The sequence below is a fragment of the Chionomys nivalis genome, chromosome 22, assembly GCF_950005125.1.
Source record: "Chionomys nivalis chromosome 22, mChiNiv1.1, whole genome shotgun sequence".
Lineage (NCBI taxonomy): Eukaryota > Metazoa > Chordata > Mammalia > Rodentia > Cricetidae > Chionomys > Chionomys nivalis.
The window spans coordinates 13086493-13113474 of NC_080107.1; the positions used below are offsets into that span (position 1 = coordinate 13086493).

Consider the following 26982-nt stretch of genomic DNA (forward strand, 5'->3'; position numbering starts at 1 on the left):
TCCTTCTTTCCCTCCCTCCCTCTCTTTCCCTCCTCCCTTCTCCCTCCCTCTTCCCCCCTCCCTCCCTCTCCCCCTCTCTCAGTCTGTCTCTCCCCCTCTCCTGCCTTCTCCCCCCTCTCTCAGTCTGTCTTTCCCCCTCTCCCTCCCTCTCTCCCTCTGTCTGTCTCTCCCCCTCTCCCTCCCTCTCCCCCTCTCCCTCCCTCTCTCCCGTCCTCTCCCCCTCTCTCAGTCTGTCTCTCCCCCTCTCTCAGTCTCTCTCTCTCTTCCTCCCTCTCCCCCTCTCCCTCCCTCCCCCTCCCGCCATCTCCCCCCCTCTCAGTCTCTCTCTCTCTCCATCTCTGACCCACTCATAGAAGGTATTTGTTAAGAGAAAGCTCAAGGGAAAACACCCCCACTACGGAATTAAACTATAACCGTACTGGTCTTGGTATCCTGGAGTGAAAGAAGGGGCACTGCAATGCATATGAAGCGCACAGCATGAACACAGAAAGTAAAGTGACCAGCACCAACCTCAAGGGCCAACTCCTACGAGAAGTATGCAAAATGAAGGAACTAGTTAAATGACACCTCAAGAAAACGAACAAACTTAGAATGGGACATTATATGTAGGAAAATTGGTTTCAGTTTCTCTGCAAGCTGTCGGTGTCAGAGGCATCAAGCAGGTAAAAAGGCTACTCTAGTCTAATGGGTTTGAGAGATCAAGTAATCAGATAAAATGTGTGAACAACCAAGGTGATCTGATTAACCTAATTCACTACAGTGAATTTTATTAGCTATGACAATGGCATTGTGATCCCAGAATATGTTCATGGATATTTAATGACAAAGAAATTATTTGGGGGAGACATTCCTTTTCGCATGTGTAGATATCCCCATTTAGGATGAATGTTCTGCGGTCTCTCACTCTCTGCATAATGTCTAGCTATGGCCTCTCTATTTGTTCCCAGCTGCAGGAAGCAGCTTCTCTAACGATGGCAAAGCAAGGCACCGTTTTATAGGTATTCCATCAAATCCCTCCCAGAGCTCCGGGAACCTGTGGAAGTGGAAGTGAAAAGAGCATAAAAGTCAGACAGGGTGGAGGACACCAAGAAAACAAGACTCCGTAAATTAGCAATGTACATATGGGCTCAGGGCCTGCATGGGTCTGCACCAGATGGGGTCCTAGAACTAAAAGGAAAAGTGGAGGCATGCCCAACCCAGAAGCTGTCTCCAATTGATAGCCACTTGCAAATAAAATTTTAGTTCTCTCCAAGGGACTCTCACTGAGAAACAAACCTACTCCTGAGGGTAGATTGCACGCCCAGCAGTAGATGTCAGCAGAAATCAAACTCAATGGCCTCTTTAGAATCTTGTCTCATAAGGGCAGTCCCCCTACACTTTTTTTCTTCTTTCTTTTTATTCTACAGTTCTTTGAGTCTACATTAAAGCATCAAGTCTAGTGTTTTTATGGGATTTCTGAGTATCTCTATATCTGTATCTGTTTCTTGTGCCTTTTCTTGAGCTCTTTGCCTTCTCTTTGTTTATTCTGTCATATTCCAATGAGTTAGTTTTTGTTCTATCTTATTTTATTTTATTATTAGCCCTTAGAAGCCTGTTTGTTTTCTAATGAAAGACAGAAAAGGGTGGATCTAGATAGGAGGGGAATTGGGAGGAAGTGGGAGGAGCAGAGGAAGGAGAATCCATAATCACAATATAGTATATGAGAGGGAAAATCTAAAGGGGGAAAAAGCATGAAAATAAAAAGAAGAAATTATTTGAGTCAGGATGGGAGCACGTGTCTTTAATCCCAGTACTTGGGAAGTAGAGGTAGGCAGGTCTCTGTAATTTGCAATAGGCCTGATATACACAGCAGTTCTAGGCCAGCCTGGATTGTACAGCAAGTACCTGTCTCTGAGAAAGGGGAGGGGGGTAGGAAGAGAAAAGGAGGAGGAAAAGGGGAGGAAAGAAAGGGGACAATTTAAGCCTAACAAAATCTAGTCACCATTGATGATTAATGAACACAAAAACTGATCGGGAAAAGCCCTATAAGGAAAAAAATATCACACATATTCATTTGTCAATGACAAAACAGAAAAATGTTTATAATTCATAGTTAGCCAAAGAGCTAAATACAACCCTGTGTTTTAGTCCCAGAATGGCACAATGCCCCATCTTAGTCCTGAACTCAGTACACATAGCTCACTACCCCAACATTAAGGATAAACTTCACTAATCTCTTTCTAATCTTAGGACATAATCCTTTGTGTATGTGTGTATGCCACATTGGCGGGGCAGTGGGTGCACGCTGGAGGAGGCCTAGTGCCAGATCCTCACAATTAGAGAAACAGGTGGTCGTGAGCTGTCAGGTGTTTCGTACTAGGAACCAAACTTAAACCTTCTGGAAGAGCAGCAGACAGTCTTGTTTGCTTGTTTTTCTTTTTTCTTGGTTTTTGAGACAGTGTTTTTCTATGTTGCCTTGGCTGTCACAAACTTGCTCTGTAGATCAGGTTGGCCTCAAACTCACAAAGATCCACCTGCCTCTGCCTCCCAAGCACTCCGAACTCCTGAGCCATCTCTCCAGACTCTCTGCAGTTCTTTAAAACCTTTTGAAAAATTTACTTTCAAATTTTGTAACTACATTAGTTTGAGTTTATTTTAAATTATAATTCAGTTATGAGATAATATTCTGTCACATTTCCTAGCATTGATAGTGATACATGAATACCCATATTGTGGGGTTTTTTTAGGCAAGGTCTCATGACCCAGACTGGCTTCAAAATCCCTAACATAACTGAAGTTGCCTTTAAACCCCAATCTTTCCACCTCCACATTCCATTGCTGGGATTACAGGCACAGACTACCATACATGGCCCCAGAAATTCTCATAACTGTACAGAGACATTTTATAAACTCTCTCCTTTGTTTATAAATTAGGTGACCAGAAAAAATGCAAGATTTATTAACATAGGGACTCATAACTTACATTAGATCCCTACTCACTATTTCTGCAAGCTTGAGGTATAGTTCATGCTTAGCATGTGTAGGATCCTGGTTAGATTCCCAGTACCAAAGTAAGGAGGGAGGAAGTCCATAAACACAAATACATCACATGTGTGTAACTTTAAACATAAGCAATCAGCCAGGCAGTGGTGGCACACGCCTTTAATCCCAGCACTCGGGAGGCAGAGGCAGGCAGATCTCTGTGAGTTCGAGACCAGCCTGGTCTACAAGAGCTAGTTCCAGGACAGGCTCCAAAACCACAGAGAAACCCTGTCTCGAAAAACCAAAAACATAGGCAATCAAGCACTTCCTGTTTTCTCAATGAGAAAAAGAGTAACACTATTTGCAGCGTTAAAGTCCCAGTGTATAGAAATCTAACCCTCTTTTACTTTAGAGTAAATTAGAGGATGAGTAACTGAGCAGATATTAAAACTGAAATTATGAAAATTATGACAATATACTTACAGTTTCAGAACTAGAGCTCCTACTTTATAGTTTTTCCTGCTATTTACAAAATATTTGCCAGTGTATATTCAGTAAACTCCATTCCCATATACTATACTCATACTTAAATGCTTGCAGATTTAAAAAAAAAAAAAAGTCATAAATCCCTTTATAAAGAGGAATGGGGGTGTCTATATAAGAAATTGTACATCTTGGGCTGGAGAGAATGCACAGAGGTTAAGAGCACTAGTTGTTCTTCCAGAGGTCCTGAGTTCAATTCCCAGCAACCACATAGTGGTTTACAACCATCTATAGTGAGATCTGGTGCCCTCTTATGGCCTGCAGGCATAAAAACACTGTACACATAATAAGCAAATCTTTAAAAAAAGAAAGGGAGGGAAGGAAGGAGGGAGGGAGGGAGGGAGGGAGGGAGGGAGGGAGGGAGGGAGGGAAGGAAGGAAGGAAGGAAGGAAGGAAGGAAGGAAGGAAGGAAGGAAGGAAGGAAGGAAAAGAAAGAAATTGTACATCTTTGTAACTGTCTGACTAAAATATTCTGTTTGTAGCTTAGACCAAATCCTGATTAAATAAATAAGTCATTGCTAGTAAAAAGGAGAAAGTCCATAAAAAACATGTACCACCGCCTAGCTCTTGTACAAACCTTGTTAACCTGTTCCCTATATCCAGACTCCTTACTGAAGCTAATAACAGCATCATTTCCCCAAGTATTCATAAGTAACACTTTCCTCTCAACTTTCAGGTTGAAATTTAAATGGCTAAGTGACTGCTACATTTAGATTAGTATATGATTTTTTTAAAAAGTCATAGTAAAACTAAAAATGTATTATTTATAGCTATTCTTTTATTGTTCTTAATTTGGATGAGATCTTAAATTAACATGTATCCACATGTTTCCTAACAATTTTACTTGCTTGGGAAAGGAATATAATTTTTAAGTTCACAAAACCTATAACTATAGTACAGAATTTAACCATGTATCTGATGTTTTGTTTTAAAGGAACAGATAATATTTTCTGCCTTTTGAGCCATATAGTCTGTTATAAACAATCAATGCTACTTTTATAAAATGAAAGAAAGCATGAACAATATGCAAATAAATGAGTATGATAAGTTTATATTTTTAGGGCCAGGGAGTTAGTCCTGGCTGTCCTGGAACTAGCTCTGTAGACCAGGCTGGCCTCAAACTCACAGAGATCCTCCTACCTTTGCTTCCCAAGCACTGGGACTAAAGTCCTGGGCCACTATCACCTGGAGTGTGATATGATCTAATTAAATGTTTTTTTCAAAAACAAGCATGAAACTTTTGGACAACAGTTTGCCAACAAAGGGCCCCAAAAGGTATACAGTCAGAGAACAGAAAACACAAACGTCTTCTTAATCAGCAAACTAGCCCATTACTGCACTGATCTACTCATCAAATAAAGTCCTCTTAGATGTGAAGTGTTTTACACACAGAAATCTGAATCTGCACCAAAGATGTAAGGTAAATTTCAATCACAAAAGAAGAGATGAGCCGGGCGGTGGTGGCGCACGCCTTTAATCCCAGCACTCGGGAGGCAGAAGCAGGCGGATCTCTGTGAGTTCGAGACCAGCCTGGTCTACAGAGCTAGTTCCAGGACAGGCTCCAAAACCACAGAGAAACCCTGTCTCGAAAAACCAAAAAAAAAAAAAAAAAAAAAAAAAAAAAAAAAAAAAAGAAGAGATGAGAGTAAATTATCTCAAGTACAGGTTCCAATATTAAAATTCTATGCGCCCAGGTATAAACTTCAGGACAGGAGCTGGAGAACAGTATGGGCAACGCAGCAAGATCTATATCCCTTACAGCAGAAAATAAAATGAAACCAAGGGGGAAAGACAAAGAATAAACACACACACATACACACACACACACACACACACACACACAAAGCATTCTTTTGATTTTATTTGTTGTTTTGAGACAATGTCTCCTACATCAGCCTCACTATGTAGCTCACTAACTGCCTCGACCTCCCAAGTGCTAGAACTACAGGACTATGCCACCACACCTGGTTTCAAAAAGGCATCTTAACTATAAAAATATACAGATTTATATAAGTTGAAAAGATAAAAAATATTTTACCTATATACTCGAGCATGTCATGACCAAGGTGTGATCACACATCCCTTTAATTCCAGCACCCAGGAAACAAAGGCAAGAGAACTTCTGTGAGTTCCAGGCCAGCTAGGACTACAAAGTACTGTGTCTCTAATTAATTAATTAATTAATTATACACAATTAGTAGAAGCTAACATGACAGGTTTCCAAGAAAGTCTATGCAGAAGCAGATGGGGATAAACGTCTACCAAGTGTGGGTCCTTTTCTAGAAGGAGATAATTCTCTCCCAAAAATACAGCAGAGCACACTTCCAGAGAACATGAAGACTGCAGAAAGCACCCTTAGGTGAATGCCCACAGACTGGGACTATAACCAAAAGGCAGAATTCCTAGTATTATGGTCGTAGATTCAGTGGAGAAAGGATAGAAAAAGAGAGGGGGAATGAATTTAACACATAGACTGTACAACAAATATATGTACATAATTAAAGGTATTAAGCATCTCATTAAAAAACGTATTTGTTTTCCAGAAGAGATGATAAGTAATATCACCTTTTCTTCAATATGTTTTAATCAAAACACCACTTAACTGTAAAGAAAATAAAAACATACATTATTGATTACTGAGAAAAACAAAGACAGCAGGAGCCTCAAGCACCCACATTGGAGCTCCAAGGGGTCTGATAGACCCATGGAGGCTCAGAACAACTACATAAAAAGGCAAGTCTTATGGGAAGATGCTTTTAAAAAGTGGACTCATGAAACTGGAAAGAAAGATGGTGAAACAGAGCCAGGAGCGGTGAGAATAACAAATCTATACCCTTCACCACCAACAGGCTGCAAGCACAGAGGCAGTGTGTTGGCCGGCACAAGGCAGTGGCCTGGAGCGCCCACAATAATGGGTCAATACTGAATAGGGCTGTCCCTAGGCCCACCAGCCAACAACCAGCACGGAGCCACCATGGCAGGGGGCCATGTGACTTGTCCTACTGGGAGACTGAGAACAGCAGGAAGCCTACAAGCTCAACAGTAGTACTTGGTGAGCCATGGGGGGCAGGGTAATGAGCAAAGGCCTGGAGCTCCCACAGAAGCATGTCATTACTGAAATAGGACAAGTCCTAGACTCTCTGGCCCCCCCAGCATGGAGTCACTGCCAATGCAGCCTGCACTCCTTGCCTTGCTGGGAAAGAGCCCAGCAGTGGCGCCGCCCATAGGCTCTAAGCACAAAAGTTGAGCCCAGCAAGCCTGGGGTGGCAGACCTTGGTGGCAGGGAGGTGTGTGATAGCCAAGCGCTCTCACAGAACCTGCCCCGAGATGTACTGCTCAGCAGCAACATCACTCTGACTCTGGGCAATAGCAATGGTCCACTATTTATTTACATGTTCAGAAATTAGAAACTTTCAACCGGACTCATTGCAATGAGTATTTGCATGTAAAGCTGAGCAAAAAATATACTATGGGAGGCTGGAGAGATGGCTCAGAGGTTAAGAGCACTGACTGCTCTTCCAGAGGTTCTGAGTTCAATTCCCAGCAACCACATGATGGTTCACAACCATCTGTAATGAGATCTGGTGCCCTCTTCCGGCCTGCAGGGACACATGCAAGTAGAATGCTGTGTACACAATTAATAAATAAATCTTTAAAGAATATATATACTATGTGACATACTGCAGCTTCCAATGCCACTATAACAAACGAATATTTGATGGAGAGGTGGGAAAGATGGAAGAACAGCGCAGTGAGTGAGCAGTAAGAGAGGGAACTAGAGACACAACTGCGGTGACAGGCGTGAAAGGCTGCAGTGGACAGGGGAACATGCCGTTGCTGAGTAAGTCCGACAAGGTGGTAAGCAGCAGCCTGGAGCCTGCACAGACTCAGGCCCTGAAAACGATGCCCAGCTGACGATCAACCTGGTGCTGAGCAACAACAGGAAGTCAGTTCATTTTCTGGAATGAACCTCCTTGAAAGACCTCTATGGTCTGCGCTGCTCCAGAGGACATGTTGCTCTCCCTGGTCCACTGCCACAGACCATGCTGAAGCCCAAGGCTCACGTGGATGGATGTCTGAAATCTGGGCTGAAATAGAGGCATGGTGACGGCCAACTCCAGGAGGCCATATTAGTGCTCCAGGTTGCCGCAGGAGGCCATGTTGATATCTGTGGTCTGAGCTTCCACTAAGGGTCATGTTTGGGTCCACTCTCCTACTGCAGCTGTGGCCATGTTGATGTGCGTGACCCATATTTCTACCGAAGGCCATGCAAATTATCAGTGGTCTGTGCTGCTGCCTGAAGCCATGTTGATGTATGTGGGCCATGCTACTGCTGGGTGCCATGTTGATGTGACTAGCTGGACGGCCACCTGAGGCCATGCTGATACCTGTGGTCCCTGCTGCTGCCGGTGATTTACTGCAGCAGAGGGCCATGTTGATGTCTGTAGTCTGTATTGCCACAGGAGAACAAGCTGAGGTCCATGGAACAAGCTGACACCATGTCGCTGTCCATGGTCCGTGCTGTCCCAAAATCTATGTGTGTCCAATGACCTGTGCTCCCACTGACTGTAAAGGGCAAGGAAGCTACTTTTGCCATGGTATTGATGACTGCAGATTTCATAGCTGAAAAAGAGGGACATAAAAGGCCTCTGTGACAGTCCCTATCCCTACCCTCATCCCACCCCACCCCCAAAAAGAAACAGTCTACACAAAAAGCCATTGATGAAAACTCTTAAAAATTGTGATAAGGATGCTGTAGTGTAGCTGCTCCCCACAATTAGTAGCTTCTAACCGGGGTGTGGTGGAAAAGGACTCAGTTTTCTTTAAGGGGCTGGCCACTGGGAGTTTGACCACGCCCCAGAGAAAATATGAGCAACACAAATTGGACCTTTGTTATTTGTTTGTTTTCCTTTTGGGGAGGGAGGTAACAGAAGTAGCAGGGCAGAACTGGGAGGAATGAGAAAGTAGTGTGATCTAGGTATATGATATGAAATTTCCAAGTAATCATTAAAAATAGTATGTTTTAAAAAAAAGGTAATGCCAGGCGGTGGTGGCACACGTCTTTAATCCTAGCACTTGGGAGGAAGAGATAGGTGGATCTCTGTGAGTTCAAGGCCAGATAAAATATAAAGCAGTGTTTTTCAACACTCTAGACATCAAAGAAAGACAATAATCTCTAATAGATAGGAAACAAAGTGAGGCCTACCAATGTCAACTTACTTTTCTTATGGGATTCCAGGGTACAACACAAAGGAGAATCTAAATGGTCCAAGCAAATTTCCTGAGTTTGGAAGACTCTTAGGAAGTCTAGGAAGATAACTGCAGCTACACTTTGTAGGACAGCCATCAAAAAAACAAAACAAAAAAAAAAAAATCCAGAGAAATTCTCCACTGAAGGCATAGAGAATAATCCTGAATCCTTGAGTATTGAACAGCACACAAATGTAAGAAAATTATCCAAGGCCAAGGGTAAACACCTCTGAAAGCACAGAACACACGCACAGATACTTGGATCAAGAATGAAGAATGGTCCTGTTCTTATAATCACACTGCAAACTACAAAATTCAGGCAAAAAGCCAGATGTGGTGGAACAGGTCTTTAATCCCAACATTCAAGAGACAAAGGCAGGCGGATCTCTGTGAGTTTGAGGCCAGCCTAGTGAATTCCAGAACAACTAAGGTTACACAGTTGAGACCCTAGATAGATAGATAGATAGATAGATAGATAGATAGATAGATAGATAGATAGATAGATAGAAAGAAAGAAAGAAAGAAAGAAAGAAAGAAAGAAAGAAAGAAAGAAAGAAAGAAAGAAAGAAAGAAAGAAAGAAAGAAATTCAGGCAAGAATTAAGTTTTAAGGCTCCAGAGAATAAACCATGGACCTTGCAACTGATAGCCAAGCACTTTCCCATTTAACTACATCCTCAGCCAAAATTACATTCATTCATTAAGTCAACAACTCAAGGGGGCTGGAGAGATGGCTCAGTGGTTAAGAGCACTGCCTGCTCTTCCAAAGGTCATGAGTTCAATTCCCGGCAACCACATGGTGGCTCACAACCATCTGTAACGAGGTCTGCTGCCTTCTTCTGGTCTGCAAACACAGACAGAATATTGTATACATAATAAATAAATAAATATTAAAAAAAACAACTCAAAAGCATCTTTCCTCAGAAATACTTCAGACCCTCCTAACAAATCATAAAAGACCCAAAAGACCAAAGTGTCTCCAAGAAAATAACTTTACACAAAAAACAAAGCTAAAAAAACTTAAAATAAAAATATATAGGCCGGGCGGTGGTGGCGCATGCCTTTAATCCTAGCACTTGGGAGGCAGAGGCAGGTGAATCTCTGTGAGTTCGAGACCAGCCTGGTCTACAAGAGCTAGTTCCAGGACAGGCGCTCCAAAACCACAGAGAAACCCTGTCTCGAAAAACAAAATAAATAAATAAATAAATAAATAAATAAATAAATAACAATATATAGCACAACCAACAAGGTACAACTAACAGTGTCAAGCACAGAATGTACAGAAGACAGAGATGGAAGGAACCAAAACAAAATCATTGATTACAACTGACTCAGAACACACATGTGAGAATTAGGCAAAGATCACTAAAAGCCCAAAGGAAAAACAGACAAGTCAGGGAAATGGCCTGGGTAAAGTCCTTGTTAAACAAGCATGAGGTCCTGAATTCAGATCCTTAGCACCCACAAAAACAAGTGACAGCAACAGCAGAGGGGAGACAGGCAGACATTGGCCAGAAAGTCTAGCCCAAACACCAAGTTCTAGGTTCAACAAGAGACCCAGTCTCAAATAATAGAGAAGAGAAAGGCACCCAGTATCTACCTCTGGCCTCAACACCTCCCTGCATACTAACACAACTGCATACCCATCAGTGTGTGCACATAACACAAACATAGGCTAGAAGTAAGGGGTACCATCCACAGCTGCAGGATAGAGCCAGACACTCCTCAATTACAAAGGATCCACAAATTCCATCTAGTCTGATATATCAGAAATCAAAATTCCTGGCTTCAAGCAATCAGCTCAGTCCACGGTTTCCTTTTCTCCTAAGACACTTAAATCCCTTTGCTGCCAGTAGTCAGGGAGAGAGTTTACCATTCTTATCTCCTTGTCAAAAGACCTACACTAAAGCTCTTTCTTTTTGCAAACACCAGTACCAGTATATTGGCACTGGGTACCAATCTCTTGCTGCATACCACAGTATAGTAAAAATTATAGCTCATAAACTAGCAAAGGAAATACAAATATAGCTAAGCCAAATTTTTTTTAAAAAATCAAGTTGGGCACAGGAACTGACTCCTATAACCTCAGCACTTGGTAGGCTGAGGCAGAAGGACCGTCATAAGTTTGAATCATAAGCCAACCTTGGCTAAGTAAAGTTCCAGGCCAGCCTGGCTACAGAATGAGTTTCATCACACACACACACACACACACACACACACACACACACACACTCCAAAGAAGGAAGAAGAAAGAACAGACAAGATAATTAGAAAACAAGACAACAGACTTAAAGCTTTTTATATCACAAAAGGTGTTTTGCTCCTTTGTTTGAATTGTTAGCTTCACAGTTAGATGACTGTTTCATTAAAGAAAATTCCAAGTTCATAGGGAAGAAATTTAACAAGCAGTCCATATAAATATATGCAGACATATAATCTAAGAGATTATCTCTATCAGGAGTGGTAGTACATGCCTTTAAATCTAGCACTCAAGAGACCTCCATGAGTTTGAGGCCAGTCCGTTTACATAGTGAGTTCCAGGCTAGCCAGGTGTACACTGTGACCCTGTCTCAAAAAAAGAAAAAATAAATAATACTAGTACTTCAACGATTAACCATATTACATAACACAATTAATTTACTGAAATGTCAGTATGTATAAATGGGATATAAATGTGAGAGTAAAGGCACATATCTTTTTTTTGGGGGGGGGGGGCGGGTTTCGAGACAGGGTTTCTCTGTGGTTTTGGAGCCTGTCCTGGAACTAGCTCTTGTAGACCAGGCTGGTCTTGAACTCACAGAGATCCGCCTGCCTCTGCCTCCCGAGTGCTGGGATTAAAGACGTGCGCCACCACCACCCGGCAAAGGCACATATCTTTATTATCAAACTTGTACTGAAAGTTCATTGTAGCTGGAAGTTTCTGTCCTGCCTGGTCCTGCAGTTGTTCAGTTCCAAAGAAACACACAGAGACTTATATTAATTATAAACTGTTTGGTCTATTAGCTCAGGCTTACTATTAACTAGCTCTTACAACTTAAATTAACCTATGATTCTTGTTTATGTTTAGCCATGTAGCTTGGTACCTTTTCTCAGTTCAGCATTCTCATCTTGCTTTCTCTGCATCTGGCTTGTGACTGTGTCTCTGCCTTTCCTCTTCCAATAATTCTTTTAGTCTGGTTGCCCCGCCTATGCTTCCTACCTGGCTACTGGCCAATCAGCATTTTATTAAACCAATACAAGTAACAAAACTTTACAGTGTACAAGAGCATTATCCCAGAGCAGTTCATACCACCATTGCTTCAACAGGTTAACTCAGAAGAAGAGTCCTGGCTAAGCTGGTAGAAGTTCCCAGGACCAATGGTAACAACTACAAACCCCGCGGCTTGATAGAAAAGCCACACTGCCAAGATAGGAAATGGAAAAGGCTATACTGAACCTATCACTAGGGTGAGTTAAATGTATACTGCTGAGTTTTCTGTATGGAAGAAAAATTCAAGTGAAAAATCAAAAATAAAATATTATACATGTTATGTGGGCCAGGATGGAAAGAAACCAATTCATATACTGAGGCGAGTGTAAATTGGTTTCTTTAAATGGATCCATCAAAGATTGCAGTGTACACCTTCTTTAACGGAGTTGTAGTCTTTGGGAGCTTATTTTCATACAGATGTGTGCACACACAAACTACATGACAATACTGACTACACCAGCATTTACAACAGCCCCATGAAAATGCACTGGAACACTAAGTAACTACTGAACAGAAAACAGGTGAGAGTGCTGATGCGCACTTTAATCCCAGCACTCACAGAGATGGGGCAGGCAGAACCCTAGGAGTTCAAGGCCAACTGGGACAACATCCTGAAAACCTATCTCAAAAAAGGGGGCAGGGTGCTAAAGAGATGCTCAGAAGTAAAGAGCTCTGACTGACTTTCCAGAGGACCCAGTCAATTCCCAGTACTGATATGGTGACTCAAAACCATCTGTAACTATAGTTCCTGGCATGCAAGTGGTTCATGGACATACATTCAAGCAAAACACTCATAACACATAAAATAAAACAGAAGAAAGTGTTTTTTTTAAAAAAAAAAGAAAAGAAAAGAAAGAAAAAGAAAATGCACCATGTGCTAATATGAGACACTGCCCAATACACATAGGGGAAATAACTGCAGAAAAAGAGTGTTAACCAGATATTCACTGCCTCCACTTCAGCACTGTCACAAACCAAACTACCAAAATATTTCCAACAAGACAGCTAAAGTACTGATCCATTATCGCTAATATCTTTGAAATGCATAATTAAGGTCAAATGAAAATGAGAGCAATCCCTTATTGAGGAATGGTGAAAAAAGGACCTTTAACTCTATCCACTCATACATGTTATGACATTTTTGACATTTTAAAGGTGGGGGAAGGGAGCCATTTCCTGAATAATAAAGTAATTTATCTTAGGGTGACCTTTCAGATATAGGCCAACTTAACATTTAGGGAGCATCTATGCTGGCATCTAGGGTGCCTATTTGTAAGTACCTTAAAATCTGACAGAAAGTGAGCAAAGTAGCAAAAAAATCTATAAGACATGAAAATATGTTAAAATAACTACATCAAAATTTGAGAAATGTGGGCCGGGCGGTGGTGGCGCACGCCTTTAATCCCAGCACTTGGGAGGCAGAGGCAGGCGGATCTCTGTGAGTTCGAGACCAGCCTGGTCTACGAGAGCTAGTTCAGGACAGGCTCCAAAACCACAGAGAAACCCTGTCTCGAAAAACCAAAAAAAAAAAAAAAAAAAATTGAGAAATGTTTAAAATCTCAGTTCTGTTTAGTTTCCCATCATAACCTAAAACCAGCTAGTCAGTGTAGTAAGGAGGCCACTTGTTTGTCCTGGCTGCCCAGAACCGAAATAATCACACAGAAACCATCTTAATTAAATTACTGCTTGGCCCATTATCTCTAGGTTCTTATTGGCTGACTCTTACATACTAATTTAACCCATATCTATTAATCTGTGTATTGCCATATGGCTATGGCTTACCAGCTAAAGTTCAGGCGTCTGTCTCTGGTGGGGCTCCATGGCTTCTCTCTGAGTCCACCTCCTTTCTCCCAGCATTCAGTTTAGTCTTTCCCACCTAGCTCTGTTCTACTCTATCAGGCCAAGCCAGTTTCTTTATTCATTAACCAATAAAAGCAACACATAGACAGAAGGACCTCCCACACCAAGTCAGAAATTATTTTAGATTTTTTTTTTCTTTGTTTTTCAAGACAGGGATTCTCTGTGTATCTTTGGCTGTCCTGGAACTCACTCTATAGACCAGGCTGGCCTCAAACTTACAGATCTGTCTGCCTCTGCCTGCCAAGTGCTGGGATTAAAGGCATGTGCCACCACAGCTGGCTTTATTATTTTAGATATTTTTTTTAATATTTATTTATTTATTATGTATACAATATTCTGTCTGTGTGTATGTCTGCAGGCCAGAAGAGGGCACCAGATCTCATTACAGATGGTTGTGAGCCACCATGTGGTTGCCGGGAATTGAACTCAGGACCTTTGGAAGAGCAGGCAATGCTCTTAACCACTGAGCCATCTCTCCAGCCCCTATTTTAGATATTTTTTATCACATTGTTTTTGTTTGTTTTTAAGTTCACTCACCCATCGACCATCTCTAACATTGAATAATAATGACTCTTGTGCATGTGGGAAGCACAGCTCACTCTCCAGCACCACAGACAAAAACATCATATTGTTATAAATTGTTTTCCTTTTCAAGATTTATTTTATTTTTATGTGTATGTGTTTTGCTACATTCATGTGCATCACATGTGTGAAGTAGCCCCAGAGGCTAGAAGAGGATGCTGGGTTCCCTGGAACTAGAGCAACAATGGTTATAAGTCGTCATGTGAGTGCTGGAAACTGAACTCAGCTTCTCTATAAGAGCAGCAAGTACTCTTCACCACCAGGCCATCTCCCTAACCCAGGAACACATGGTTGTTAATACATTGTTCCCATATGCTTTGTGATATCATCTCACAATGAGTCCTCAATTATTCTCTCTTTGTTTCCTGTATCTGCTAAAACCACTACTACACTGACAATACCAATGTTACTAAATTTAAAATAATTCAAGCCAGGAGTGGTGGCACATACTTTAAATCTCAGCACTCAGGAGGCAGAGGCAGGCAGATCTCTGTGAGTTCAAGTCCAGTCTGTTATACACAGTGAATTTCAGGACAGTCAGAGCTAAGTAAAGAGAAGCTGGTCCCCCCCCCAAAAAAAAAAAACCTGAATCTTTCCCTTATTTCTATAATTGCAAATTTGTAAATGAAATGCTAATATTGTTGTGATGGACCATCTCCAACCACAGCAGTCAGACACATAAAAAAGGATTAAGGCACAACAAGGCTTCTTCTTTTGAGTATGAAGATACAAGGACAAAGTATAGCTCTGGGATAGAGCACATTCCTAGTTACAATCCCAGTTTCAATCCCCAACACTGCAAATAGCCAATACAGTAGTAAGAACCCAGGAAAAAGAGGATCTTTCTGAGATTTCCTGAGCAGTACAGTAAAACTCACAAGCTTTTATACTAATGAGAAAAGCAACTTCAAAAATATATGAATTCTCAGTTTTAGCTAACTGTAGGAACTGCTGTCCGTGCCAGGGTAACACAGTGCTGTCCACCTGGAACACTGTAATAACACGTTGGTTCTAGTTCTAACATGACTCCGGAAGCTGCACTTTAGCCTACACTCCCAGTCATCATCACCTGTCTCTCTAAAGGGAGCAGAGTAGGTATTCAGCCCAGAACTATTTTATCGAAACCACTAAAGGTGTAGAAATTTTAGAATGACCACATGGTTCCACTGCTATCTCAGTCCTGTCCACTGACATTGGGCATGGCAACTCCTGGAACACAGAGGCAACAGTTCTATTTTTCTGAGAGAACAATGAAGTGTCAAGTCATGTACAACTGCTATCATGGGCAAAATAAATTCCCTGAAACCTCAATAAATATATATGGACTTATCTAGAGCATGGATGCCCTAAACCTGTTTTTGTTTTGTTTTGATTTAATTTGTCGCTATTGTTTTGAGTTTTTGATGTAGGTTTCTCTGTGTAGCCTCGCTGTGCTGGACCTTGCTCTGTAAACCAGGTTGGCCTCAAACTCAGTGATCCACCTGTCTCCGCCTCCCAAGCACTAGGAGAAAAGGCGTGTGCCACCGCTGCCTAGCTATGTTTGTATTTTTTAAATAAACAAATAAATCATTGGAAGCTGGGCATGATAACTCACACCTATAATCCTAGCATTTGGAGGAATGAGGCAGGAAGACAATTCACCGCCAGCTGGGATTAGGCATCAAGACTGACCCTGTCTCAAGAGAAAGACAGAGAGAACTGAGTCCCCAGCATGGTGACTCACACTTATACTCATATTTGAAAGACAGTGGCAGGAGGGTCACTGAAAGTTCAAGGACAGCCTGGTCTACACACCAAGTTCCAGGACCCTATGTCAAACAAAACAAAAACCTTACTAATATTATTTCCACTTCCAGAATGAAGCATCATAATTTCAAAGTGCCAGATTTGCATTTCCTCCAGAACAATCTGATAATCACCACTTTGTTCCAAATTCAGGGAGGAACCAACATTACTTCTTTCATTATTAGTTCCCCTGAATGATAACCTAGAACAAGAAGTAAAAATGCCTCAGTAAGACAGCTATAAATCCTCCACGACTTGATGCACCTCTTTGTAAAGGAGGATGATGTGGCAGCAGGACGGCTCAGTATAGAAAGAGCATCACAGTCAGGCGTCAGTGGTGCAAATCTATAATCCCAGCACTGGAGAGGCAGAGGCAGGCAGATCTCAGTGAGTTCGAGGCCAGCCAGGTCTACAGAACAAGTTCCAGGACAGCCAGGGCTACACAGAGAAACCCTGTCTCAAAAAACCAAAAAGGAAAAAAAAAAAAAAAGAGCTTGTCACACAAGCCTGACTCCTGACTACCTAAATTTAATCCCCAGATCCCAAACTCAAAGTTGTCTTCTGAAATCTGCACATGTGCTATGTGTCTGTTATTTTTCAATTGGAAGTTTTTTTTTAAAAAAAAAATGACATTTAAAATCAAAAAGACAAAACAGTACTGAAGAGAAAAAACAGTAAGAGTATTTAGAGGCTGGATGTGGAAGGTGGAAGTGCACCTTCTTAGCACACACAACACAGAGATGAAGTCCCCAAAACCAAACAAATTAAAGAACACTATTTAATATAGGCAGTAGGCAGAAGTAACTGAGAGGTCAGGATATGGAGCCAGCATGCCTAGTTTACTACCTGACTGATCTTTAGCAAGTTTTAAAAATCTGTGCCCTATTTTCCTCTCCAATTCAATGGGAATAATAACAGTAAGTATCTCAAAATTGTTAAAGATTAAATGAGTTAAATTATGTGAAGCAGCCGGGCGGTGGTGGCGCACGCCTTTAATCCCAGCACTTGGGAGGCAGAGGCAGGTGGATCTCTGTGAGTTTGAGACCAGCCTGGTCTACAAGAGCTAGTTCCAGGACAGGCTCCAAAACCACAGAGAAACCCTGTCTTGGGAAAAAAAAAAAATTATGTGAAGCAGTTAAAATTTGACACTTTCACCAAACAGAAAAAAAATCCAAAGTTTTGATAACACTGTTTGATAACACTGATAAAGAGACTACTGGAAAATAGGCTACTCCATACATTAGTTATAACAAGTCTTGGGAAGGAAATGTTTCTACATCTCAGCTTTTTAATTTACGCCACTGATAATATTTGTACAGGTGAGAGAAGGCTAGTACACCATGCACCAAGTTTTTATTTTGTACTGAAACTCTTCATGCCCATCAAATGAATTAAATTAAGAGCAGAAAATTCATGGACATTGTGTAGCAGTTTTTACAAAATGGAATCAGGAAACTAATTTACTGATATGAAAGACATCAAAGTGAAGACAGCAAGATGTAAAACAATGTTACCTTTTGGATGAAAGGAAACAGCAAAAGTAGGAAACAACATTTATTGTTGCTTGCTTTGCACTACAAAAACTCAGCCATGGGAAGGGACTGGTAGACAAGAGACCAGAAAGGAGGGAAACTTCCAACGGTCTCTTTATTATATTTTGGCTTATATATTCAATAATATATAAATATTAAAACGCTAAAAGTGAAGCAAAAAAAAATTCAACGTCTAATTGCTGGCCCTGATTATTATTTGCTTACTATCTCCTTCTAAATCCTTTTTCTTAATCCTTCTGCTCAGAAACCTCTTCCCCGGCCACTAACTTCTTGACTATTTAAGGAATTTATCACTAACGACTGTAGTGTAAGTGGATTAAGACATAGGTGCCAACATCAGGTGTACTGCACATATCAAAAAACGCATGCGTTTGTCAAAGATGAATGTGTTGAGTGTCTCCTTCAGACGGATGTTCTCATATTAATGATCAAGGTGCCCTTAACTAGATAAGATCTAGCACTTAACTCCTAATTCGCTCGGCGATTTCTTCCTTCTCCTGGTGTGAGGGATATTCTATATCTGACTGCTCGGGAGCCCAAACCTCGATGTCACTCCAGCACACCGAATACTCTACTGACAGCTCAACAGTTCCTTTTTATGCAAGCCCCTCCCCTTCCCTCCTCCCTCAACTCCCGGCAGCTCCAGAGCTCGGTCCTTCAGGCAGACACACAGACGTACAGACGGTTCAGCTTTTCCCCCAAGGGTCCTTCCTTGCAGTACAAGACCATCTCCCTGGCCCTCATCATCAGGTGACCCAATTCAGATCCCAAACCACTCCCAGTCAATCCAAATCACTTCTAAGGCTCTTCTCCAGAACCCGGCAGGCAGCTGTACAGCCTTTCCCCAACAAGTACACAACTGACAGCTCCACGCCAGGTTCCCCCAAGTATCCGCTCGTCTTCCTTGCCCTCTCGCCCCACGCACTGACTCCTGTCTCCCCCATCACTCGCCCACGCTGACCTCCTCGAAAATCACCAGCCCGATTCCCCGCACATGCTGCTCTCCCATCCTCCCCACCCCCTTCCCACCAGTGACAGCTCAGTCACCTCCAGCCCCTTGGGTCTGCGCCCTCCCCGAAACATCCCCCGACAGATGGGGGTCAGCTCCCAGATTTCCCCTTAGGCCTCCCTCCGACCCCGCAAGACCACACGACCCGGGTCGCCTCACCGGGGCTCCACTCACCCACTCTCCCGCATTACGTTGCTGTCCCCGCAATCGCAAGCGCCCCCGGCCTGGCTGCGGAACATGTTGAAGTCGTGTCCGGTGTGGTCGCCCTGGTGGAAGCACTCGGCGCACAGCGACATGCAAGGGGAGATGCCGCACGTCCGGCAGCGGTAGGCCACGAAGTTGGCCGTCCAGACCAGGCCGCAGAGCGCCGCGGGGTCGTAGGCCCGCACGGCCGCGCAGAACTCATCGTAGCCGCCGCCGCCAGCCAGAAGGCACTTACACCACTCCAGGGCATCCTCCTCGGCCGCGCCGGGGCCGCCGCCGCCGCCCGCCGCCTCCTCGCCGCCCGCAGCCCCCGCCAGCGGCCGCTCTGCGTTCAGCACCCGCTCCAGCAGCGCCTGCAGCTCCTCGGCGCCCGCACGGTTGTCCGGCCGGCTGAGAGCGGCCTTCAGATGCGCGGCCGTGGCCGCCTTGTCTAGGGCCGGCCCCTGCTCGGGCACCTCCGACTGGGACGGCTGCGGCCCCCCGACGGCCGCCGCGGCCGCCGCCGCCATGATGAGAGCTCAGAATTTGGAGAGTCCAGAGCCCACGGCTCCTCCCGGGAGGGTGGGGGAACTGACTGCTGCGAGGCCCCGGCCCGCCCAACTCTCGCGATACCCGGCACCGCGGAACACCTCCGCGCGCTCCCCGCCCCTCGTCGGGCTCCTCCCCTCGCCGGTCCCGGACACCGTTTCTGTTTTCCCTCCCAACCTGTTGGCCCTACTCTCAAAACTGACAACTACTTACACGGGAACTCGGCCCAAAGGCCATCTTTAGTAAGAGTGGGCTTTTCTTTATTTGCCTGGAACATAGGAATTATACACATCTACCAGATGTATTTTAGGCATCTGTATCTGGGCTTCAGATGTTGATTCATGGTACCAGAGTCTTAATTACTGCTGGATTCCTGCTATTATTAAAACTGCCTGCTAAGGGGCTGGAGAAATGGCTCAGCGGTTAAGAGCACTGACTGCTCTTCTCAAGGACCCGGGTTCAATTCCCAGCACCCACATGGCAGCTCAAAACTGTCTGAAAATCCAGTTCCAGGGGATCTGACACCTTCACACCAATGCACATAAAATAAAGTTAAATAAACCATAAAAAAAATAAAAAAAAACTGCCTGCTAAATATTTCGCTGAGTCAGTTTTCAGCCTCACACTTCTTCCGTGTGAATCTCCTAAGATACATTCTTTTTTTTTTTAAGTAAGATATATTCTTACTGTGTTTTTTAAATTCCATTCAATTTATTTGAGTAGGGGCTCTCTGATGCGGGTGTGGTGGTCAGAGAACAGCTTGTGGGAGTTGATTCTCGCTCCTTCCATTGTGTGGTTTCCTGGGGATTGAACTCAAGTTCTCAGGCTTGGCAGCAGGCACTTTTCCTTGCTGAGCCGGATCCATGGCTGTCTTGTTATCCTCTTACCCAAACTCTTCAAGAAAAACCAAGCTCCTTAAATGGTCTCTGAAACGCGCCAACATCACTATTTCTCACTGTCCGGAGCAGAGACAGACAGAAGACGACCACCGGAACCTGATGACTGCATAAGGAGGGTTTTGGTTAGGTTGGTTTGTTTGCTCGTTTGCTTTAAGAGAATATCTTTCGTAGCACGGACTGGCCTCAAGCATTCTACGTAGCCTAGGATGACCTTGAACTCCGACCTCCACCTCCCAGTGCTGGAACTACCACTCTGCCTGGTTTATACAATAACAGGGACTGAACCCAGAGCCTCGTGCGTGCTACGTAAACACTATACCAACTGAGCCACATCTTCAACTCTCTTTTAATTTAGTGGGGTAGGAGGGGTTGCTGGAGAGATGAGTCAGCGGCTAAGACCCAGGTTTGATTCCCAGTGCCTGGAGAGCAGCTCACAACTGTCTTTAACTCCAATTTCAGGAAACTCAAAGACCTCTTCTGAGCTCTATGGGCACCAGGCATGCACAGAAATACATGCAGGCAAAATGCCCATACATAAAAACTTTCTAAATAGAAAATAAAAGGTTATGGTTTATTTGATAATTGTTTTGAGCAGGAAATTTTTATCCCCACCACATTACTGTTAATTGGTCATTTTCCTGTGGTTTTAAAGGTTGGAATGGGTTGTTTGTTCTGAAGCAACGTGTAGCCCAGGCTACCCTCAAACCAGAGCCTCCTCCTGCCTTAGTGCCAGGATTGCAAGCTTGTTCCTCCACTCCAGCTGGTAAACTTCTCAAGGGCAAAGAATCAGTCTTTAATCACTGCTGGCAAACACTCAAACATCTGTCTGATATTGCTAAATGAGAAATAATTCCAATCGGCAACACATTTCTAGACTTTCTAGTGCCTAGCAGCTCTTTGATGGTCTTTCTTGTAACCTGCTTAATAGGCCTGTTAAGTGGCAGTAAACAAAATTTTAAGTAATTCATATGCCCAAAAACACACAGCAGGCAGCATATCTGTCTTGTTCCCAGTACTTGCCTCAGCCATCCCAGAGAGCAACTGACTGCAACCTGGCAGACATCTGGTAAAATAATTGATTGCTGTTGCGGGGTATTTACCAGAGAAGAATACTCGGACATGGGCTTAAGCCCATGGAAAGTCTTTATTAGCTGGTTGGCGGCCACACTGAGTGTTTGGGATCCCAGTGTAGCCCTGAGCCTTTGTCAGAAGCACAAAAACCATGTTCTGGGTTGGCATACTTCATTTAACAAACACAGCCAGAACAGAACTACAGAAGCCAAAAAGTGAGGTTAATACATTTAGGTTTTTTTTTTTTTTTCGAGACAGGGTTTCTCTGTAGCTTTGGTGCCTGTCCTGGAACTAGCTCTTGTAGACCAGGCTGGCCTCGAACTCACAGAGATCCGCCTGCCTCTGCCTCCCGAGTGCTGGGATTAAAGGCGTGCGCCACCACCGCCCAGCGAGGTTAATACATTTAGAGACGTTCCCATAACCATGGCCTTTGATGGATTAGGTCTTTGTTTTCATTTTTGGCAAGTGGTGCTGTCTACGTGCTGAAGTTTACAGCCTGAGTGGCACTTCCACCATGGAGTCAGTTGCGCTAAGACAGTGTTACACAGCGTGAACAAGGCGTCTAGAAATCTTCGGGCTTTGACGGATGCAGATAAAGAGCAACATTCCCTAGGAATGTGTTTAAGGGATGGGGCTGGGGGCATGCAATGATATTAGATGATAACAAACAGACAAAACTCCTGAGAACTACATATGTACCTTCACAGTGTCTTGAGGAACAGACTGCAGAGGAGTTAATGTAGGCCAGATTGTAAATGCACTGTCATGCTTTTTGCCCAAAAATATTCTAAAACAGGAGCTGAGAAACTTACTAAAAATGCTCTTGTTTCAATATTAAACAAATGAGAGAACAGCAGAAAGTACATCTGCGAGGTCTAAAAGACTCGGTTGTTTCCAAAGAAAAAGAAAACGAACCCCCCCATCCAGGTAGCAACTGATGTAATCCTAGCACTTCAGAAAAAAAAAGTCAGGAAGGTCAGATGTTCAAGGTCATCCTCAGCCACATTGGGAATTCAAGGCTATCCTGGGCTACCTGAGGACCCATCTCAAAACTAAATGATGAAGCCAGACGCGATGGCGTACACCGATACTCCCAGATGCTCCAAACACTTGAGGTAGGAGCACCACTTGGGCCTTGTTAGTTCCCACTGCAAGAGCAGCCAACTTTCGCGCCCAGAAAATTACATCATCACCTATCGCCCTGCCCACCCCTTAAAGGTATCCATCAGACACAGGTCTCTCTCTTACCAGGTACAGGTCTCTCTCTTGCCTTTCTCGTCTCTTGCTCTCTTCTTCTGTCTCTTGTTCCTCTTGCTTACCTGTCTGTCTGTCTGCCTGCCTGACTACCTGCCCCTCTCATGTCCCCATTCCCAGAATGCCTTTCACTGTTTCGCACTCCTTTTCCCTTTTCATCAATAAACCTCTTGCACTAACTCTCTTGCCAATGCCATGTTCTCCCCAGTGGCATACCTTGGCAGGGCCCACCGAAAAGTACCCAATTCACCTTTAAAAAAAATCCTTCAGGCCTTAGGAGTTTGAGGCTAGCCTAGACAACATAGCAAAACCCCAAGAAGCAAAACAAAATGAAAAAAAAAGTTAGGCAATAATTAATGTTGAAAAAAAAAACTGAAAATTTTTCCTGTGAAAATTTTTATGAGTATGGCCGAAGAGGGTAATATTTACTAATAGAAAAATATACTGGAGCTGAGTTTGGTACATGCCAGCATTTGGTTTCGTTTTTTTCATTCATTTATTTATTTTTGTGGTTATTTTTGTGTTGTTTTGTTGTCTCTCTGTGTTTTTTAAGATTTATTTATTTGTTTGTTTGTTTGTTTGTTTTACATATATGGGTACTCTATCTGCATGTACACCTGCATATCAGGTCAGGATCCCACTAGAGATGGTTGTAAGTCAGTATGTGGTTGCTGAGAATGAACTCGGGACCTCTGGAAGAGCAACTGGTGCTCTTAACAATAAGCCATCTCTCCAGCTGTTTCTCTGTTTTGAGACTAGGTTGCAGCTGGCCTGAAACCCATAGAGATATGCCTTCCTCTGCCTCCCTACATGCTAGGATAAGAGACGTGCACCACCACACCGGGCTTCATCCCAACGTTTGGGAGTAAAGGCAGAAAGATCAGGACTTCAAAATCATCCTCCGCTACATAATTAAGTTCAAGGCCAGCTTCAGCTACATGATACCCTAGCTCACCAAAATAAATAAATAAATAAATCGGAATTGAAGAAGGACAGAGAAGAGCTGTTTTAAAGGCTATGTAAGGAGTATTACTGCTGCATATAAAACAGATAAAATAACAATGACCTTTGTGCAGGGCGGTGGTGGTGCACACCTTTAATCAGCACTTGGGAGGCAGTGGCAGGTGGCTCTCTGAGTTCGAGGCCAGCATGGTCTACAGAGCAAGTTCCAGGACAGCCAGGGCTACACAGAGAAACCCTTTCGAAGGGAACAAGACAAACAAACAAACAAAAACAATGACCTCTGCAGGTTGAGTCTTTTGGAGGGGGATGGGTTTTTTGTTTATTTTATTTTTTGCCCCCCCTCAGAGACAGTGTTTCTCTATAGCTTTGGAGTCTGTCCTTGGATGCACTCTGTAGACCAAAGTGGTCTTGAACTCACAGACATCTGTCTGAGGACATCTCCCAAGTGTTGGGATTAAAGGCATGCGCTACCACAACCCAGTTCCAAGTTAGTCTCAATGTGAGATCATCTAGCAGAATAACTTGCCATGTGGCAGGCACAATGGTTCTTATGATATGATTTCAAAAGTTACCCTTAGATTTGTGAATGTACTGTGCACACATGGAGGAGATGATCTGCATTTGAAGACCAAATAGATATTGAAAATGTTAATATTGTTGTGAGCACCCTGTTCCATGACTATCTTCTTGCTTTTTGCTGAGAAAGGGACACAAGCCACTAGCTAGGGTGATCACTTCTTCAGGGTTCTGAGTTGACCTGGAAGAAAAGAGATATTCAGCTTTGTAGAGAGTCCAGCATGGAGCTGGGGTGAAGAGAAAGCCATGGACAAAGGCTGTGTTGGAGAAAGCAGAGCTGATGACTCAGATCACAGACATGGGTGCCTACAGACAGCTCTTCGTCCTTCACTGTGAGAAAGGTTGAATATAATTATAGTGGCTTCTTTTATTGTTTTATTAATAAATAAAGCTTGGAGTCAGATATTAAGATATAAAGATGATTTGTCCACAAAACAGAGAAGGCCAGCTTCCCTCCTCTCCACCCTCCCAGTTCCAAAGAGCCAGCGAATCTTTCTAAGCCCCTCTTTCTTCCTCTCTGTATCTTCATCTGAGTTCACCAGAAAACTCTATAATTTATTCAGGGCAGCTGAACATGGAGTCCACCCACTGAATCAAGGTTTAACTTCACCGGCTGTCTCAGAGAAGCAGAATAAACACATCTCCAGCAACATTTCCCCCTTTGGTCTAAATAAAAAGGAAACATTTTAACTCTAACATGGTAAAAGTATAAGCAATAAGAACAATTATCAGGTAAGAATTACATTCACAATGTCCAGTCCATTTGTATTAGGCAAATTCAGAGAAAATTTCATTTATTTATCTTCTCTTAGTAAGAACAAAGTTTTATATCTAATTCACTTTCTATCATAACCTGTGTTACCAACCTAGAAATATCTTTTTAGACCTAAAAACATTTCCCTAGATAAACAACTTAAATTTTATGTCTCTTAGCCTTCTACATTTTACATCTCTTTTATGAGTTTCTTTTCTGAACTTGGTAACAAGAAAACTGTAACTTTAATTATCTGGTCTTAATCCCCATCAGCCATCTGAGAAGGATATAATATTACTTGAGTAAACAGGAAGTACAGAACAAAGAACTTCTAAAGGTTCAGAAAGAGACATCTGGCTGCCAGGACAGTCACCAAAGTTTTCTCTGTAATATTGGGGCATCTATCTTCAGCCTACATGCCTAGAATATCTGACAGTTTGTGAAGCAGAAATTTTGAAAGACTGGCTTACTTTGGCTTGGTAAAGTTCAGCAGTCGTTTTCTTTTAAGTCCTGCTTGCCCAATTTTGACACTATACTACCAGCAGTCAAGGCAAGGGTGGCTCAGTGGCTAACTTTGCACAATAAAAGCAATTCCAAATGGAGGTTCTTTGGTGCCCATCATCCTTTCTGAAGTAAATTGATGCTTCCAGGAGCAGCTGTGTCTCACTGTCGTGAAAATCCTTATGTTATTAGGACATCTTAAATGCCATATTCTGTAGTTCTCTGAAGTGTTTAAAGACAATCATCTAATCTAAACTATATCTAATCAAACTATAAACTAATCAAACTAATCTAAACTATATCTCTGTTTGGCCTAAAACTAACATACCAAACATGGCCACAAATTTGATTGCTATAGATGACTACTAATCTGTATTTCTTGATTATCCTAACTAAATATCTTTTAATAATAATTTTTAAGGACTAGAACTTTATATTGTTAAATGAGATGCATATGTACAGTATCTTAAACAAGAGTAGAAACATATATACAGTGTAACAAAAATAACCTTAAATCTGTATCAATATACAAAAAGACCTTAAACAAGAGTAGAAACATATACAGTGTAACAAAAATAACCTTAAATTAAGTTTGTATCAATATACAGAAATTCACACCTTATAAACTATTTGAGACTAGTAGTTATTTTAGTTTAAAGAGGTCCAATAATATACACCTTTTCCCTGTAATCTCTATATCCCCCTTTTTTCTTTTCAGAACAAGATCCCTGAATCTGACCTCCTTTGCTTAGTTTTTTTCCTGACCATGACCAAGAGCAACTTTCATTCATCCACCCAAAATGATGATAAACATCCATACTCCACCAACTGACCAAAAACCACTCACCCCACCTCTTGGAAATATGGGCACCTTGCTCTTAAAATTACTTCTTGATGTCGGGGGGCAACTTTGGGAGATACTGAGAAAATTGAGATAATTAGTCAAGTCCTAGGAGAGCTGGCTGTTGTCCAGTCTCCGTGTGATAGGAAAGTACAGGGATTAATTGAAGTACTACTGAAGTAGTCTATGATGCTGGACCATCTTTTCTAAGCACTTTGAAGTTGTCCTGAGCAGTTTGTAGTCCAAAGTCGATTTTTGGGTGGTGTTTGTCAGCTTAGTGGTGTTATTGCAGTCCAGGTGGATTTGTCACTGCAGGGTCCCATCATCTTCTGTGAGACCTCAAAGGTCACTGCCAGGAAACATTTTAAATGTCATATGCAATATTCTATCTGTGTGCATGTCTGCAGGCCAGAAGAGGGCACCAGACCTCTTTACAGATGGTTGTGAGCCACCATGTGGTTGCCGGGAATTGAACTCAGGACCTTTGGAAGGGCAGGCAATGCTCTTAACCACTGAGCCATCTCATGCATCATATGCAGCAGATTTTGGAGAAGTTAAAGGACCACAATTCATAAGTACATCCAGGGTACACATACTTAG

The 26982-nt window shown here is 42.7% G+C and overlaps 1 protein-coding gene across 6 annotated transcripts in view; it reads right to left on the minus strand.

The window, feature by feature from the left end:
* Ubr3 (ubiquitin protein ligase E3 component n-recognin 3) overlaps positions 1 to 19555 on the minus strand; it is a 135754-nt gene extending 116199 nt beyond the window's left edge. For all 6 annotated transcript variants that reach the window (XM_057754673.1, XM_057754677.1, XM_057754676.1 and 3 more), the window contains exon 1: positions 18966 to 19555. In XM_057754673.1, coding sequence (XP_057610656.1) covers positions 18966 to 19504 — 539 coding nt within the window. In that variant the 5' untranslated portion in view covers positions 19505 to 19555. The remainder of the gene's footprint in view (positions 1 to 18965) is intronic.
* Positions 19556 to 26982: the final 7427 nt, after the last annotated feature.